This window comes from Varroa jacobsoni, unplaced genomic scaffold (assembly GCF_002532875.2).
Source record: "Varroa jacobsoni isolate VJ856 unplaced genomic scaffold, vjacob_1.0 scaffold_1308, whole genome shotgun sequence".
Lineage (NCBI taxonomy): Eukaryota > Metazoa > Arthropoda > Arachnida > Mesostigmata > Varroidae > Varroa > Varroa jacobsoni.
The window spans coordinates 154,349-171,425 of NW_019214210.1; the positions used below are offsets into that span (position 1 = coordinate 154,349).

The following is a 17,077-nucleotide window of genomic DNA, read 5'->3' on the forward strand; positions in this document are numbered from 1 at the left end:
CCATAATCTTTGCTTTGCCAAAGATGCTTACTCGATTATTTCCTTAAAGATTTAAATTTCGTACAAGTTGGATAGATTGTCGAATCTGCATATATTTATCGATATTTTTTTTATAGATTAAAATGCAGATGATGGCTGGAATGCTGGTGAAATATCGTTATGGTCTCTTACGAGGCGCGTCAGTGATCAATAAATCGTTGCGCAATTGCTAAAAAGCAGATGCGTTGGCCGGGACAAAGCATTAGTGAAATATTATTAGGTGTTTTTATTAACTGGAGCTTGAGTTGTTAAAGCCAAATGAATGATTTATTAAATCATTTCAAAGCTACTGAGACAGGTTTGTAAACATTACAAATAATTGACTATACTCTATTGATATTTGTAATTAGCGCCAGATTTCGAATTAGTGCTTAGACATCGCAGTAAGGTTTGAGAACGGTGCTGGTGGGGCTAGCCTGCTTGAAGCAGAGCCATGATCTGTTTCTCGCTCGCTCCCCTTCACTCTCGCTCTCGCTCTCGCTCTCTCTCTCTCTCTCTGGACTGACAGAGAGGAGCATAACTATAATAGCCCCTGCATCAAGTTGTTTCAATATATAACAGATACGCAGTTGGCGCCTCGTGACAGCAAACAATACTTGCCCTTCCCACATCCCTGTAACGGAAACCGTTTCATGTAAAGCATCAAATTATGCTTCCTTTCTTACTTCCTGCAAATAATGTCTCGATGTCTATGGGTAGGTACTCGCGCGTCGTATTAGCTTAAGTCAACTGGACACGAAAATGACGTCGTATGTATTTATCGAAGATGTAAACGCCGCTTACTAGTGTCCCGGAAATATCATTTGACAAAGCGGCCGGTGGCAAAAATGGGAGAGAGTCGATGAGCGCGAAGCTCGCCGATGACAAAGTAATACGGATTATGAACAAACGAACGATGTGGACGAAAAGCAGGGCAGAGCAGGGTAATACAAGTCGTCGTCGTCGTCGTGGTCGTAAAGACAAGGCAAGAGGAGTAAAAGCAACGATTGCACCCCTATTATTGCATGCTGTAGATGTGGCCCGCCGTGGGTCGGGCCTCTTATTCGGTCCAATCGGCAGCTCCTCGATGTTTCATGGCATCACGATGGACCACTCTGTGTCGGTCCGATCAGTCCGGCTGACTTTCCGATGACAGTCGAAACAAGCAGCATAGACGGCGCCTATTTCCAACGGATTCGTTCTGTTCATTTGAGAGGGAGGCGGTAAATTGATCGGGAAGCTCTGCTAACTGAAACGGCTGTCCGACAATTTGCAACGTCGCTTCATGATTCAAATCGATCCACCGAATACTCACAACGGCACAGTGGTACTGGTAACGAAATGCCTGAAACCGAAATAGGGGATCGCTTTTTCATCGTTTGCTACCGTTTACCAGAAAACAGATGAAAAAGAAAATTAAGGAAAGATCCCATTTGTCATCTGATAGTCACCGCTGCAACTTCTGTTCGAATAGGAAACGGCCTGATATGCGAACTCTTTCTTCCAAACAGTTTGTCAGCGGCACACGCTTTCGTCGTCGGCCATCAAAAAAAAAAAAAAAAAAGACGAAAGCGCACTACCTGAGCCGATAGAAATACGATAGAAAAAGCAGGTCCGGTCCTAGCTTGCATGAACAGCCGGTGAAGGAAATAGTTTGACCAATAAATTCTACTGCGACATCAGCAGCGAAACAGGTTGAAGGCTCATCATGAAGAAAGAGTCAGTGGACAATGTTATACTCGTTGATCGGGCGCCCTTAACTTTCCGTCGGTTCTGGAAGTGCCTGTATATAATTTATAAGATGAAAATCTTATGTGTGTGCAGCGGTTTTGTTGACTTCCGCTAGTATTCTAATTGAATTAAATGTAGTCCTTTGCTAGATAAAACAAGCATTGCAGCTAAATTAAATGAGACGGAACTAACTATTAGGCTAACCTTTGATTAATTAAGCACCATTAAAATTAATACAGGGTGACTACAACTATCCCTAACAAATCTCTTGCGACTCAGTTTTCTGTCTCCTACGGTTTCACTAAATTCATGAAGAATATAAACAAAACAAAAAGACGATTCTTGATATGTGCAGGCGAGAAAGGAAGTGGCTCAAGACAAGTAGGACGCGTTATTGCCGTGTTTACCGAGGTAAGAATCATTTTGTTTGTGTGTAGGCAAAAGTAAGCGTACGAAATCTCGTCTGTCTAATAGACGTAACCGATTTAATTGACTTTGTGACTATAAAGATAGCACGTACGAACGTGCTATCATAAAACACAATGATAACGTCATATTAGCGTACGGTGGCTATAGACTACGCTAAGAGATACGTTCCTCTGTATGCATCTAATCAATCCAAGTCAGTGCAGATTTCAACGTCTATACCTGATAGCCGCGTAATGAAAGGACTTGTGTTTCTACTGCGTTCAAATGAAACGCGTAACTTTAAAGTTCTGTTTAAAGTATCTGCTGAGTGATCCCTAGAACTGCCAAAACGCAGAAGTCGGACCCTAGATTAGGTGATCGGACTGGTTATCATTTCGTTTAGAGTATTAAGTGCAATTATGTAAAAACAAAATCTCACGCTTAGAAGAAACATTTTCGGCTGCATCAATGCCACGCAAACACCGGCGCGATTAACGGGAACGAATGCTGAAACCGCAGCACGAGAAAACGCAAGGTGTCTATCAGAGTAGGATGAGACACATCGTGAGATGCGAAGAGCAACTGTACAGCGTCTGTAGACTAATCTTGAAATATTGAATCTAGCAAATACAATCCTTTGTTTGACTAAGGGAAAAGGAAAGGAAAGCTTTCCTAGCGTATGTCCTATCTAAACTATAATCTGCTATAAAACCGATATGCGTCACCGTGCGATGTAGCTCTACGGAAATTTTACCGATGCTATTTCAAGGCTTACGACTGCATAATTATAGAAAAACAAAATAACTAATGAGATAATAAATATATTGTATTAATCTATCTATCATAACACTCGCCAGAAAGATGACCAAGCTAATTGAATGGATATATACAAATCTGCAATCTCCTACTAAACGCACCGTTTGGCAATATTTTTTACAACGTCCGCTATAGCAATCTAACTTCCTTGCTTATTACTCGCTACAAAATGTTCATTTTAAGCCTTAAAACAATGGTCAATTAGATTTCATGATGATCTTTTCAATTCTCTTTTGCGAAGGATTGGCTGGCGATTTTGAGCGTGTTTGAGTACATAAGGTACCGTTTTTCGCTTTGATGTATTGTATCTAATCTTCCATACGCCTAGAAATGGGATTGCCTATTATTTAATACTAAAATAATGATACTAATAGGTAAGGAGTAATGCACCGTATGGATACCAGGTTCTCCTTGTTTTTTTTTAACGCTTTTGCAATGCTTAGGTTTGTAAGTGCAAATGAATTTTTCACAGTTACCTCTTATTATGTCAAATAGCGTTTATTAGGTGTGTAAGCACCTAACCAGCGTAACCCCTACAGCACGGCCAAATGCTTTAAGGCAATCCTAATTAAATACTCAGTAGCTGTGCATACGTATGTTGTACTTATGAAGTTTTCTTGAAACGAAAATATCATAAGTCAATCCGATGCTTTACTTTGCCTCTCTACGACCCCCGCAAAACGTATTGGCTATGTTCAGCGAGTGGCTACAAACGTGAGTTGTTTACAGGGCTCTTCTATTCTCGGGCGATATTTTTCGTTCTTTTATCCCCAATATTGTAATTTGATTTTTTAAAATAATATAAAAATATTTGTTATTAGACATCAAAAGCTTTCTTATAGTATCGTAGTCAGTATCTTATAGTCTACTTAAGGGACACTGGCGCTTTGACGCTTTTTAGCACAAACATTTGTAGCGTAATGAAATCAAGGTTGCATTTGCTATCGGTATAACAATGAAAACAATACTTTTATAACGATCATTCAATAATCCTTTTTTAGCGCACAAACTATGTAGTTGCAATGATTATTTACGACTGACACTAGCTCACCAGCGCGGAACCAAAATCCCAGCCTCTAACATTGATCTTACGAAGTTAATGTTGGAAAATATGATATACATTTTTGGTATGTAAGCGGTAAGTGTCTGATTTCCAAAAGCAATCATTTCTGGGATGCATCTCAATCCTCGTAAGACGCTGGATGAAGGAGAGGCAGTGCATGAAGCATGTTTGATATATGTTGCTCTCGCTGATAGAGCAGCCCATCAGCATCATCTTTATTTGAATGATCAATATGATATATCCATGAAGTTTATGCACTCGTAATATCCGACTGCAAACAACATAGAAGGAGCACCACGCACATAGCTAAACCTGTAGATATACGACCACAGTATGCTTCGCAGTTCGAAAGCCGTTGATACATGATGATTGGTGAAAGTTCTGCGAAAATCAAAACAGCTGATAGCCTGATGGTGCAAGGTCCAGGCTATACAGCGGATAGATTAAAGTTTCCTATTGAATTTTCGTAGAGTACCTTAACGTTTATGTTGTTTAGCATTGTCATGGTAGAGAACGACACTGTTTCTGTCACTCGTGCCGGTTGGTTTTTTTTTTTTTTTTTATTTACTGGATTGCTGTAAACGAATTTGGTGTTAGCAGTAAAAATCTGGACCGATGATTTTGTCGGAAGGCAGCAGTTCATAATTCACGATTCCGTTCCAATCCCACTGAACACATAGATTTTTACCTCTTCGACGTGAGTTCAAGCTTCATCACGGATTATGGAAGATTTTTTCCATATGCATGTTACTGTCGTATAAGGTCCGTTTTTCATCGCTCATGATCAACCGCTACGATACAAATAGCCCTACTCTGTGGCGTTTCTGTGGCACTTTTTTTTGTACCAATTCGTATCGCACCCAAACGTGGAGCTTTTTTCTCATGGGCGAAACTGTTTTATGGTGAATGTTGAGTTCCTTAGCAATGTAATGGCTACTCACGTGGCGGTATTGCTTAACCGAAATCAACTTCTTCCGGTATTGGTCCGCCACTAGGTCGAGCACTTTTCACATCGAAATTTCCAGAATGAGAACGACAGAGCTAACTTTCGTTTCTCCGCATCTTGACCATAAATAGGACAATTTTGTATGGGCCTGAGGAGCATCTGTGCCTTTGCCGGAACAAAATTGCAAAATACAAAGAAGTTTTTTTTACAAAAATCATATATACATACATATGCAGATATAGGGTGACGCATCTAAATTGAGTATTTTTCTTATGCTTTGCTTAAAAGGCTCTATGATAACAAAAACAAATGTTCCGACAACATTTTCGCGTATGCTAAGAGCGTCTTCCCTGACTATGATATATTTATTTCATATAACCATCATCTACTGCAATTACGGCTTCATTTCAGGACGTGAACCTTTTACTAGTCATTCTAAAATTTTCCTTCCTTAATCCAACGATAGTTTTTAAAAAGTAGCCGTGTAACAAGCAATGTTAGTTGGTGTAAACAGGCTGAGGTGTCGCTTAAATAGATTATACAGAAAAAAAAAGATATAAAAAACGTAATTAATTTTTGGCCTGATAGCAGACCAAATATCCTGCGAATGCAAGGACGCCCAAGAGATTCAGGTGGTGTAAAAAGGTAAACCGTTCGAGCTCATACCTACAGCCCAATTATTAGCTGATATTCTCCTTTTTAAAACGACCCTTATTTCCGCATCAGAAGCTTGCTATTAGCTATTTCGATGAACTTTAAAGCTCTTAAATTTAAACCCCATAGAGGATTTTTCGATCTGCTTCATGAGAATTTTTTTAGACATTTTGAGGGCCACATAAAAACTGGGTATAACCTGCAACCATATCGATTTTAGACAAAATATGAAATTTTTAATATTGATGAGGTTTTGTTTTTCTTGCAGGTATAAAAATAAAATAATCGGTGATCTTCGCTCAGATTCTGAAAACGACGGGCTTTTATTAATGAACGCATGCCCGTTGCGACAAACAGCTCGCCAAAGTTTTCTCCAATTTTAACGCACTACTAGTATACATATATGTATGAGCCGAGGCTTTCTTCAACTTAGAATACTCGTTGCTAACGAAAGTTCAACAAAATGCACACCCTAATCTTAATCTTTCTTTTTACTACTATATTCAATACAACTTTGACGACCATCAACAGCATATATATATATATATATATATATAGCAAGTGTGATTAAACAAACAATCGCTACTACTATTTAAAATACTATTTTGCACACGTTTACTGAGAAATTAGATTAATTTATATCATTACTATAATTATTAATGACGACAACACAACAAGATACCCGGAACTTGTAAATTCTCGTCTAGACACACTTCTGTTTCAAGTCGTGGTGAACGCATGTGGTTTATACCAATATATATATTATAGATATTGCACAGTTCAAGTTAAGGGCGACGTAATCTGGATGCTTAACCCGCATTTCATTGAGTATGTTGCCATAGCAAGCAAGCAAGCACGCACGAACAAACAAAAGCCATGTGGACATTTATAAGCGTTAGCAAAAAAATAGAGACAATGTACGAGAGGATTATGAACAACAGAATTATGGTACGATGTAGACCAACGGATGTGTTGCTTGACTGGCTATCATGCCGTACCGTAGATCTGTTGGGCTACAGTCGAACTGGTGATCCTGCTGTTAGGAAGGAGCACAAATCCATGCAGATTGGGCCGTACGAATGAAAAAAATCGAATTTGTTTTATTTAAATAAACGTTTCGTATGTTTTCATAGTCTCTGTCCTTTTGTCATTTCAGTTTTCTTAAGCTCCTTTAATTAGCATTAGCTGTTCTACTACACCTACTACAGCTTCAGTGCTTAGGCTCTCACATAATTGTTTATCACTTTTGTAAACAATAAAATACAGCAAAAACGATACGGCTGCGCCATTCTTCTGTGTGTCACGTTATTAAGAGAAGACGTTTTTGGACCTGAGCTCGCGTGATGTTGTCACAGAGGCTTCCGGAGCGAACATAGACTAATTGTACGACTCATTAGCGTACAAGCCATGCGCTGCACGGCGGATTACCACATATCGGTTTTTTCTATGTGACTCTTTGCATGTTTCGTAAAAAAGAGCCTTTGGTCAACCTAAGACGTTCGTCTCTCTTGTTGTCGGATGCATTCTAGGTAGGAGGGTGTTTTTGCTCAGAGTGACGTTGGAAATCCTCAACGAATAGAGACGTACAATGATGGGAAATATATCGATATATGCAGGCTCAGTGCCCTCGGTAGCTTATATGCCTCCTTATGCTATACGAGGTCATCGATGCAGGCTCGATGTTGGAGAGGCGTATCGCTATATTCAGGGAAAGGGGGCAACGGCTTTCCGTTGATAGCGCTTACTACTAGTATTTTTTTCATGTATATTTGGAATCAGGGGCTCTTGGATATAAAGCGAAGGTGTCATCGTTTATACTTTTAAAGAATAACGACTAAAAGCTTATGCTTTGACGTCATCTAACCACAGACAGCAATGCACCTTGAAACATATCCGTGATATAACAATTAATGCTTTCTATTATGAAGTAGGTGGTTGCTCCTAGGTTGTGTTAGATTACTGGTGTCTTTAAAAAGGGCGTTCAATAAAAACTCCGCCTTTTATTAGGCGGTATCAGACCGCTTGTCGAATATAAAGCTGCAATCTGATGAAATCATATTGCATCTCATAATGGCCTGAAACCAAGGAACTGGTCTGGCAAACGTGTTATAATTACACTCTATATTCGAGTAAGACACCGATGGTTTGTTCTAACATGGCGTAAAAACCACCATTTTAATGCTTTTCGACACTCAATGGTACCAATAAATTACTTGCAATTTTGACCACAGTCTACAGTCACCGGAGATCATTAAGATCACGCATAAGCGCTTTTAAACGAAATTTATAAAATGGCACTCACATTAAATTTTGGCTAGCAGACACTGGAATCAGTAATAAATAATATCAGATATCCAAATGTACAGGTGCATCTTACGCAGCAATAACGCCAGTCATTGTTTTCCGCAAGCATGATTTGCCAAATACATCAGCTAATATCGAACAATGATATGTATGTTGTGAAACGAGTTTACATGCTCCCAACGTTATCCTTGGCTGCACAAACGTCAGGATGCTAGTATAATGTATAATACATTAATACTCTGGAATGATTATTACTGATTTTCAACAGAACCCTAATTAGAATATCACAAATAGTTGTACATTTCCGCATTTCTACCCTTGGACTTAACGATGACGATTTTGGCCTGATTCGGATACTGTTGATTGTAGACCTAAACAAATCTGAGATAAAAAGAGTCATGATTCAGGACGGTTATAGCGTCATGCTAATAAGCTGTGCCCATAGCTTTTGCAAGAACACAGATATTAGCGAAAGGCTCCTTGTCCTATAGGTCTGGTTCCTTATACTATCATCTACGTTAAATAAATTCCGTGACAAAGGAAAAAACAAGTACCGGTAGCTTGCATCACAGCTTCTTAAAAATGTACATGGTACGAAGCTAGCTGGTTAGCAATATGAACTAGCTCGTACACGAAGATTATCGCACTTATAGCAAAAACAGAGGAATTGGGTTATGGGTACCGTGTCTGTGACTATGAATCACTGCTAATTACATTTGGAAATATTAAATATAAACACCCTCGTACCAGTGGCTTGAGGTAACTTTATTCACAACGAGTATGTACAGATAAGTACAACAGTGACACTTTTTTTTCCTTTCACATGCTAGTCAATTACGAGTGTTTCAATTATGATTAGTTCAACGACTATTCTTGTTTTCATATACCAATTATGGCAGCAGCATCACCTCAACTTCCAGCTATTCTTTGGCACATGTCACGAATTTGCGCAATACTTAGTTTTGTACAAGCCTTTAGGGCTGTGCAGATTTGCATCGTCTTCTCAATGGTACTACCGTTCACCCATACCTGAAATAACAGGAATCGATTTAAGACCTTTTAGTAGAGTATTTTTAGGAGTTGTTAGGATAATTATAATAATATTAGACGAATTTCGCAAGTAATATGGTGGAACTCTGCCTTATATCCTTGTGAACATATATTACAGGCTGTGCTACAAAGCAGCCCAAGTGTTTGCTACCGCAAATTGTACTTGAACATATTATTAAAATTATTATAACTATTACTAGGTTATTACTTCTGTTTCCTAATTTATACAAATAATTTCTTTAGATGAAAATATTTCTCCAGTCGCTGAAAAATTTGTGACAAACTGATTGAAGTACCATTCTAGAAGTACCATTTTGTTCATGTGTCAGACGAACACCAAAGGCTTAATGATGCTAACTTTTTTTTTCGCGTTTCATTTCACATTGCTTTTGCGGTTCAGAACACAATTAATATAATAACCTTCGAACTTCTAGGCTATAGATACCTCGAAGACCATGAATGATATAATGTATTTGCTTTGTAATGGTATGTATATCGGGTACTCCATACTCAATACATTCTCGACTAAAAAATAGCCTATACATTTCTAAAAAGTCCACTTGAAAAGTGTGAAGTCTTTCAGTCGGCATCTAAGAGTTTAAATATCGAGTCCAGTGTCCATTACGAAAATTAATGGGAACAAACAGTATCGTGCAACGAGGGGCATAACATGGCTTCTATAAAGCTTTTGAAATGACGAGCAGAGCCAAGCAAAACGACGCTTCATTTTTTTCAAGGCAATGGTGAGCTGCGCCCCTAAGGGCATCATCAAATAATACTCTTCATAGTTTTACTTTAATTGATTGTTCTTCGATCTTCGCCTTAAACGCCAATATGAATACCGTTACTTACATGTCTAACTAATGATACGTTGATAGGACGACAAACTTTAACGAGATCAGACAGCAATAGTAAATAGCTACGTTTATATACGCTGTACCAGAATAATAGGCCCAGTAAATTCAGTAATACGAGACTAGAATTTCTTAATTAACAGTTAATTTACCTTTCCGTTCTGTCCAATAGCTAATTCGTACTGTATTTTCTTTCCAAGCGTCGTTAGCAGTGGGCATTCCTTAGACAAAAGCATATGAATCACTTCGAGTGGAAGAGTAATGAGTGTCGAAGTATCTGATTCAAGAACACCTAACGACCCTCTGCGACCATATGAGTTAACGCAAACCACCTCAGCTTCCATTGCTGTATGTGCAGATATTATCTAAAGTAGGTAAATAAAATTCTGTCAGCTAATTACCCAACATATAATAAAGTAGTATAATTTTCCAAACTGCTGGTCCCATACTTGCTAAGTAATTTTTAATATGGCATTTACGGCTAACAGGTATGTGCACCCTTGAAATTAGTGGAGAATGATAATATTACATATATTTAAATAAATAGAGCCGAGATGTTAACAAAATTCGTTCCGATTTAGCTTTGGTACCGAGGGGTTTCAAATGTGTATGGAATCTTCGTAAACAAATCTACGAAGTGATCATCGACGGGCATGTTATAAAGGGTCCACTAATATTTTATGGGTTTTCACATAGTTTCCCAGTGCTTTGTATCCTTCGTTCTGGGTTAATGCTCATTTTTATACAATTTGAATACTTAAACGTCCAAGCTCGGCCACTTCACCTGACAGTACAAGAGGTCTCCTGGTTTAAGATTCGGTCTATTCCTTTTTGTGGCTCCTTCAAATGCAAATGCCGATAATGTTGCAGGTTCGGGACCCCAAATATTGACACGAAAGTTGTCGCCGACCTTTTGGAGGATGCAACCAATAACGCAATCACCTAAGCGAGAACAAACAAAAACTCTCAAAAAAGTTTCACTTCAACCATCCCAAACTGCTCGAAGGACATTAATACTGATAATAGTAATAATAGTTAATGAAACATCTGAAAATACACGGCTGCATGGATTCGAAGGTTGGGAACGAAATGGTTACCGTGGCGTTGACTCTGCGCCACCCCTCTAACCCAGTTTAGCTCAAACTAGCCCAAAAAATGAAACTATTTGTAGTAAAGAACAATAAACTCGTTTCGCAACTGTGTAACGTACTATAGCGACGTAAAATGTCGCGTCGTCTTTCCCGAGTGTATTTATGTTGCATTGGACAATGCAAAATCTCTCAGTACATTTGGCGTAACGCTCTATAGAAACATGGCGAAACGGTGGGAAAAAAATTTAAATTTACCAAACGCCCACCCACCTAACTACTTGTTCCTTACATGTATACTGCTCTCAAATCAGCCGATGCTATCTGAAAAAAAGTACTTTGGTACAGTAGAGAATAATGCATACCTCTTGCAGGCCAATATTTTTTTACATGACTTTCTAGCCAGTATGTATGGGGCTTTTTGAAATGTAAAATGCCGGCGCGTGTGGCTACCACTCGCTTGGGACCATCCTGAAGAAGTCCTGGGCCCAGGATGACGTAGCTATGTGTCTGATCTACTTTAATTTCGTCTCCTGGGTTAGCAATTAGTCCCGTTGATGATGACATCTGAATTAGCAAACGTTACATCAGTACGGAGTATTTCTCACCGAATAGATTTACGAAAATTAAATTCAAAAACATTTGTTAGTACTCTTTGGAGGCGTCACTTACTACTTCCAATATCTTGAAAAAATCAATTTTTCCTTTTTCTAACAAACAAAGATTGTTTTTCATGTATCGTGAATGTATGCGGGTGATTTAACATATATTGTACCCTTCGGGTTACTGGATTTTTTCTAGTCGGATTTCAAAATTAAAATTCACATTGCCTTCATCACGAACACCGTTAACTTGATTAAAAAATGATTATAAGACATCGTTTTCTCTGGTTAAGTTTATAGTAACATATATATAACGTCTAATAAATACGATATCCTAACACTACGAAAAAAGATTTCTCACCTTTTGAGTTCGTTTAATTCGGTAGAACTGCCACCGTACACACTAAACTTGCCGGTCTTTAGCTATACTAAGTGATCAGTAGTGTTACTAAATAAAAGTAATTCCATAAAGTAGCAAACAATTCGAGTATAAAGAAAATTCTATATAGATTTGTGTCGCCTTTTTGCTGTTGGTATAAAGCAAATTCTATGCAGTTCGATTCCTCTGAGCAAGACAATTCATTCGCTGGCCGGCATAGAAGGCAGATCTTCGAATAACAATAGTTGAAAGGAACAGTAGCGTAAAGTGTAGTGGACCAATAGAATGAAGTACAACAGTTTCAATTGGACCTGTTTTGATAAAAAAATCCGCACTTTTCTCTAGTGTGGGCATATTAAATCCTCTTCCATTGGAGATTTTTAATGACTCATTTTTACCTTTCCATAGGATAGAGCAGTAAATTCTTATCGTTCATCATAATCACTATACTTAGGTGAAAGAACAATCAACAAATTGAAGTAAAAACTGCATAGTTCTTGTAGAAAGTATTGTGAAAATTAGTCTGCGAGTGTACGGTAGAGTTATCCACAATATCAAAAAAAGAAAATTCCTTGTATTGAATTCAATAGTACTAATCATCGAAGGGTCACAGCAACTACTTATTGTCCTCCACCTGCCTACTACAAGTTGCTTTGCCATGTCGAACTAGACTAGCTTACATTTGAAGCTTCTCGCCCGTGCGAAGTGGTGCCCAGATCAAGATGGCGCCTCAATATTTACTAACTGGTTTCCCCCTCTCCCCCATGTTCTCTATTTCCCATTGTGTATTTTAGCGACTCGCAGGCGGCGGCGGCGATGACGACGAAGAAGATTCCTTCAAATGTTCATTGTTCCCCTAAGGGCTGCCGTTGCTGTTGCTGATGGTGATGCTGAGGTTGAGGCTATTGCTGTTGGTTAGCTGGCTGCGACCGATTCTGCTGCTGCTGCTGCTGCTGCTGCTGCTGCTGTGGTGTTGGTGAATGGTAGTATAGCTGTTAGTAATGGTCGTGTTTGGCTAAGTAATTTGTTGTCGACTGATGCAAACTCGTAATTCTAGTGCTGCTACATAATTATCCCACTGTGTGGATGGCAATTGGCATTTACGTGTTTCTGCGTGCGTGTGTTGTTGTGAGCAAAAACTGTTACTGATATTGCTTCTGTATAAAGCTGGTCAAGTAACGGCAGGGTAAGACATCGATGTACGCGAAACAACAACAACAACAACAACAACAACGACGACGACGACGACGACGACGACAACAACAACAACAACAACAACGACATCATTACCATTATGATGTATCGCTAAACCAGGTCGAAGCTAATTAATCGTGTAGTGCAGGAACGGATCTAGAGTGTGCCGGAATCATAATGGAGGGTAATGTTAAGGTATGTATGGATGTAGAAACAGAGCAGAGGACTAATTATAATCAATCGACTATTCACTATCGGACTAGAACTAATCCTTAGCATGGTGTGTCTATATCTCTAGATAGATTTAGACCTATTATGGGAAGGCGCGGCCCTATTGAAGCCGAGGAGTTGCAACTTTATCACCGTCATACAGTTTCTACTGCCAGCGATGCCGTCGATAATGATGATGGCGCAGTTGCACATTTCTATAAAAATGGAATTCATCCCCTTGCCAATGCGTTACCCATGACAACATTCAATATGAACTTCTGCTAACTCTCTGTGCATGACCAGCACATACACCCCTCACCCCCTTCCCACCACAGGTGTGCCAACTGCAGATAGAACTGTCAGGAAGTGGCTTTTATATCGAATGAGACTGTGACCCACGCAGAGAATAAAGTACAGCCTCAACCAACTTTGTATATATTTAATCCAAACAATAACTTCAGAGAAGAGCTCGATCAACACAGTTCTAACATTTTATCTTCATACGAATAGAACTTGCTCTTAGGTTGACCAATCATTTGGTCTTGTAAGAAATCTGCTTATCAAACCTATATGATTTGCACATTACGCGATTCTTATTACGGTTAGTTAAATTACGTAATAACTACTCTTTGGTGCTCTCAAACTATAATGTGACACACTGAGACGATCAAGTTCAATAACCACATGAGATTTCGGATTTAAGTTGAAGAAACTAGCTAACGTTATCCCGAGCTACTTATAACAATCTAGTCCCTGTTTTAAGTCTTCCATCCCATCATGCGGTTGGCTCCCGGCAGGATACGAAGTGTGTCTATGCCCGGGTTCGAATTTAGACCACAATGAGCCCCTAAGATTAGCAGGCAAATACGGTATATAACGAGGATAGGTAGCCTATCAGTATCATTATCACAGTTAATTGGTCCGCCTTTGATTTTATAGTGAGTCTCTAGTTGGGTCTAAATTATTCGCCACTGTTTGTTCTCTTATTGTCTACTGCTACCAGGGAGCGTGTCTTTTCCCTTCCGTCTTCCCCTGTTCCGCTTACATGTTCCCTACAAAAGTAAAAATACAGTAATTGCAAATATTAATTTCCTTGGCGTTAAGAAGCCTCTTTGAGCATGGCAAAAGTTACCCGTTGACACTATTGTGTACCTTTCGTACGTGTTAACCAATGCTAATCGGATATTTTCTGTCTTGTAGCCTTTGCGTCGTGATATATCAAACAAGCAAGGGTTTCTTTCATAGTTGTGAATCATTCTTGGATGGACGGTGTGTGTCTTAATTCTATTCGAGGCGGTTCTGCCTATTTTCCTTACACTTAGTTACCTTTGCTGCTACCAAGTACGCAAATTTGATTGGTAGATATAGTAGATTTTGCGACAGAGGTGTGAAATTGCTTTCAGTTTCTGAACTTTCCTATAGAAAATATTCTAATATTGACTTTTAATGCTCCAATATGATTTATTTAGCAATCATTTCCTAGGAAGTTAATAGTGCACGACCTGTGCAATAGGGCAAGCCTCGATTTGTCCAAACGCAGTCGTTCAAATCCCAGTTACTTATTTATAAAAAGCTATTTTTAGTAGCTTGCTTCCTTTTTGGAGCTCTTCAAGATCTATACCGCATTAAACTATAGTATATTGAGCTTTTAAATTACTGCCAACGCATTTTCGATAAAACGCAAACTATCACTTTAATATGTAATTAGTTATAAAATAACGGAGTACTCTAATAGATAAGCTAGTCAATGAAATTAGTTATCAATGTGCTAACCGTTCGTAAAAATCGTAGGACCTATTCTTGATTACGTAAATGTCAAACATAATAAGAATAAAGATTGAACCTATTGTAAGTCCTGCTATATAATAAAACTAAAAAATGTTTTTTTAGTAGCGAATGAGTTTCGTCGCCCATCTTTGTAGGCGCTCGAATAACAGCCTCGCGATAGTTCGCGACAGTGTTATTTATGCCAAAATCAAATCGGGGGCCTAGCTGAAGGATTAGAAGGTACAATTTTTTCATTCAGATGATATCAAACTGGACACCTGGACCTGCAATGCAACCAAAGCGAAGGTGCGAAAAAACAGTTTCCGTTAACTTCCAAGCCTCAGAGTGGGCTTGGGTTCACTAAAACTTTCGTAGCTGTATTCGTAAAGATCTTTTCTTTCGAAAGAAGATATTCCTACGAGCGAATAGTTAGAGACATCTACTTGTTTTGATTAACTCGACCTGCTATCTAACTACAATTAACGCCGTCCGGCGTAAACTATACTTATTGCGAAACGGCTACCCTTGGTGGCAATCATTCAGTGATGTTTAATGAAAACTGTTTATGTTTATTACGTCCGGTACTTGGATCGTTAGGCATTACTTGAGACAGCTGGTTCCCAGCATGAAACAAATTCTCGGATTTAATCTGGACCATCATTTGTCACACGGGCAGAGACGTTATCTACTGCGTCACCACTGGAATAAGAGTAGCGGTTTTATAAATCCGGCCTGATCACGCCACAGTACTTTGTCTTTAGCTGCACTATTCGATTCGTTCATGAAGTTATTAAGAGCTACTATCTCCTACTGTTTTTTTTTTTCTCTACTATGGGTACAGCGTAGCACCTTTAAGGCGTTACATATATAAACTACTTGATAACTAACCTAAAATAGGCTGTCGTTTAGGCAAAGCTTAAGGCCTGTCGGTAATTTATAAAATTCGGCGTTGAACTCGTCACGTAATGATGGGTACTTCTTTGAAACCTTTGATTTTCTTCAACTGCTTGCCGAACATCTAAAGAGTCCGATTCGAAAATGTACATTCACGATTCTTACTGCACCGATGGGTCTTATCGGGTAGCTTTCAACGTTATTTTCCGTAAGCTCGAGCACATTGGATAATTCAAGGATTTAGTTGCGTGTACACATAGTATGTTAATTTTAGTATTTAGTGAACTATTACGTAATTTTCTAGATGATGTATCTTACTGCTTACATTATGCTTATATATAAGTGATTGATTTGGCTCCTTAATGTTTAAATTATTACTAGAGAGCTAGCTGCAGGCTGTGTTTGATGTATCGTAGTACGTTATACCAATAACGGTGTTAATGGATGTTTACTATGCTGTTTTGCGTTTCAGTGGGGTCCTGGAACGGAGGTTATTGCACGGTACAATTTCAAAGCGAACTCTGAAGAAGACCTTACATTCTCCAAGGGAGATGTCCTTACCATCATGGCTGCTACTCCGGTGAGTTATGTCTTTCCTGTACGTTCGCGTTAATTCCTTATTCCTGCAATGCTCCGTCCGTATAAGTCGATTCGTGTCAGACATTACACGCTCAGAGATTTAACCGTGTGTGGTTAATCTGTTATGTACTAACATTTCGAAAATACTCGTTTTACTGTAATACCAGTGTACTTATATCAAGTAATTTTACTTTGACGCAGATTACGTTGTACAACGCTGATCTCTGGCTTTGCTTTTTCCATTGAAGTCACCACAGCATTTTATGGTGGTGAGTCAGCAAGCCTCAAGACCCTAGTTACTTTGTAAGCAACAAGAGTGCCACCCTTCTACTTGAAATAATCATTTTGCATTCGAGTGGTTGATTATGTATCTAATGTTTTCTACCCGATGCTGTTTACCTCAAACCCAACAGGCGTTGTCAGCACTTCTAGGCCAGAAAGCTAGTATAATTTGAAAATAATACTTTTAGGTTTTACAAATCCTGGCTGCAATTCAGTAGTAATAGTTTCTCACGATATA

The 17,077-nt window shown here is 38.8% G+C and overlaps 2 protein-coding genes and 1 long non-coding RNA gene across 4 annotated transcripts in view; 2 read left to right on the forward strand and 1 right to left on the reverse strand.

Annotated features, from left to right (window-relative positions):
• Positions 1 to 373: 373 nt before the first annotated feature.
• On the forward strand, positions 374 to 6,771 carry LOC111268685 (uncharacterized). Its single transcript, XR_002685342.2, has 2 exons — positions 374 to 2,160; positions 5,905 to 6,771. It is a non-coding gene; the product is annotated as an uncharacterized LOC111268685 (long non-coding RNA).
• Positions 6,772 to 8,684: 1,913 nt separating this feature from the next.
• On the reverse strand, positions 8,685 to 12,570 carry Rrp40 (exosome complex component Rrp40). 2 transcript variants are annotated; one of them, XM_022847827.1, is made up of 5 exons: positions 11,896 to 12,563; positions 11,298 to 11,499; positions 10,629 to 10,786; positions 9,997 to 10,209; positions 8,685 to 8,969 (listed from the first exon to the last, which is right to left on the reverse strand). In XM_022847827.1, the coding sequence occupies exons 2-5, from the start codon at positions 11,497 to 11,499 to the stop codon at positions 8,850 to 8,852; spliced, it is 693 nt and encodes a 230-aa protein (XP_022703562.1). In that variant the 5' UTR covers positions 11,896 to 12,563; the 3' UTR covers positions 8,685 to 8,849. The 2 variants fall into 2 exon arrangements, with proteins under 2 accessions (XP_022703562.1, XP_086827897.1); XM_086971771.1 differs by lacking the exon at positions 9,997 to 10,209 and having other exon boundaries at positions 11,896 to 12,570.
• An 84-nt stretch (positions 12,571 to 12,654) lies between these two features.
• The window catches only part of LOC111268678 (tyrosine-protein kinase CSK), an 18,889-nt gene continuing 14,466 nt past the window's right edge, over positions 12,655 to 17,077 (forward strand). The window contains exons 1-2 of the mRNA XM_022847822.2: positions 12,655 to 13,302; positions 16,451 to 16,558. Coding sequence (XP_022703557.1) covers positions 13,285 to 13,302; positions 16,451 to 16,558 — 126 coding nt within the window. The 5' untranslated portion in view covers positions 12,655 to 13,284. The remainder of the gene's footprint in view (positions 13,303 to 16,450; positions 16,559 to 17,077) is intronic.

Bases quoted from the DNA above. Each gene is read 5' to 3' on its own strand.
- Rrp40 (XM_022847827.1), bottom strand. From the start codon at position 11,499: ATGTCATCATCAACGGGACTAATTGCTAACCCAGGAGACGAAATTAAA. The intron at 10,787-11,297 runs GTATGCATTATT...GTTCTCGCTTAG, and splicing joins AAAATATTGGCCTGCAAGAG to GTGATTGCGTTATTGGTTGC. The intron at 10,210-10,628 runs GTGAAGTGGCCG...TACCTACTTTAG, and splicing joins GAGACCTCTTGTACTGTCAG to ATAATATCTGCACATACAGC.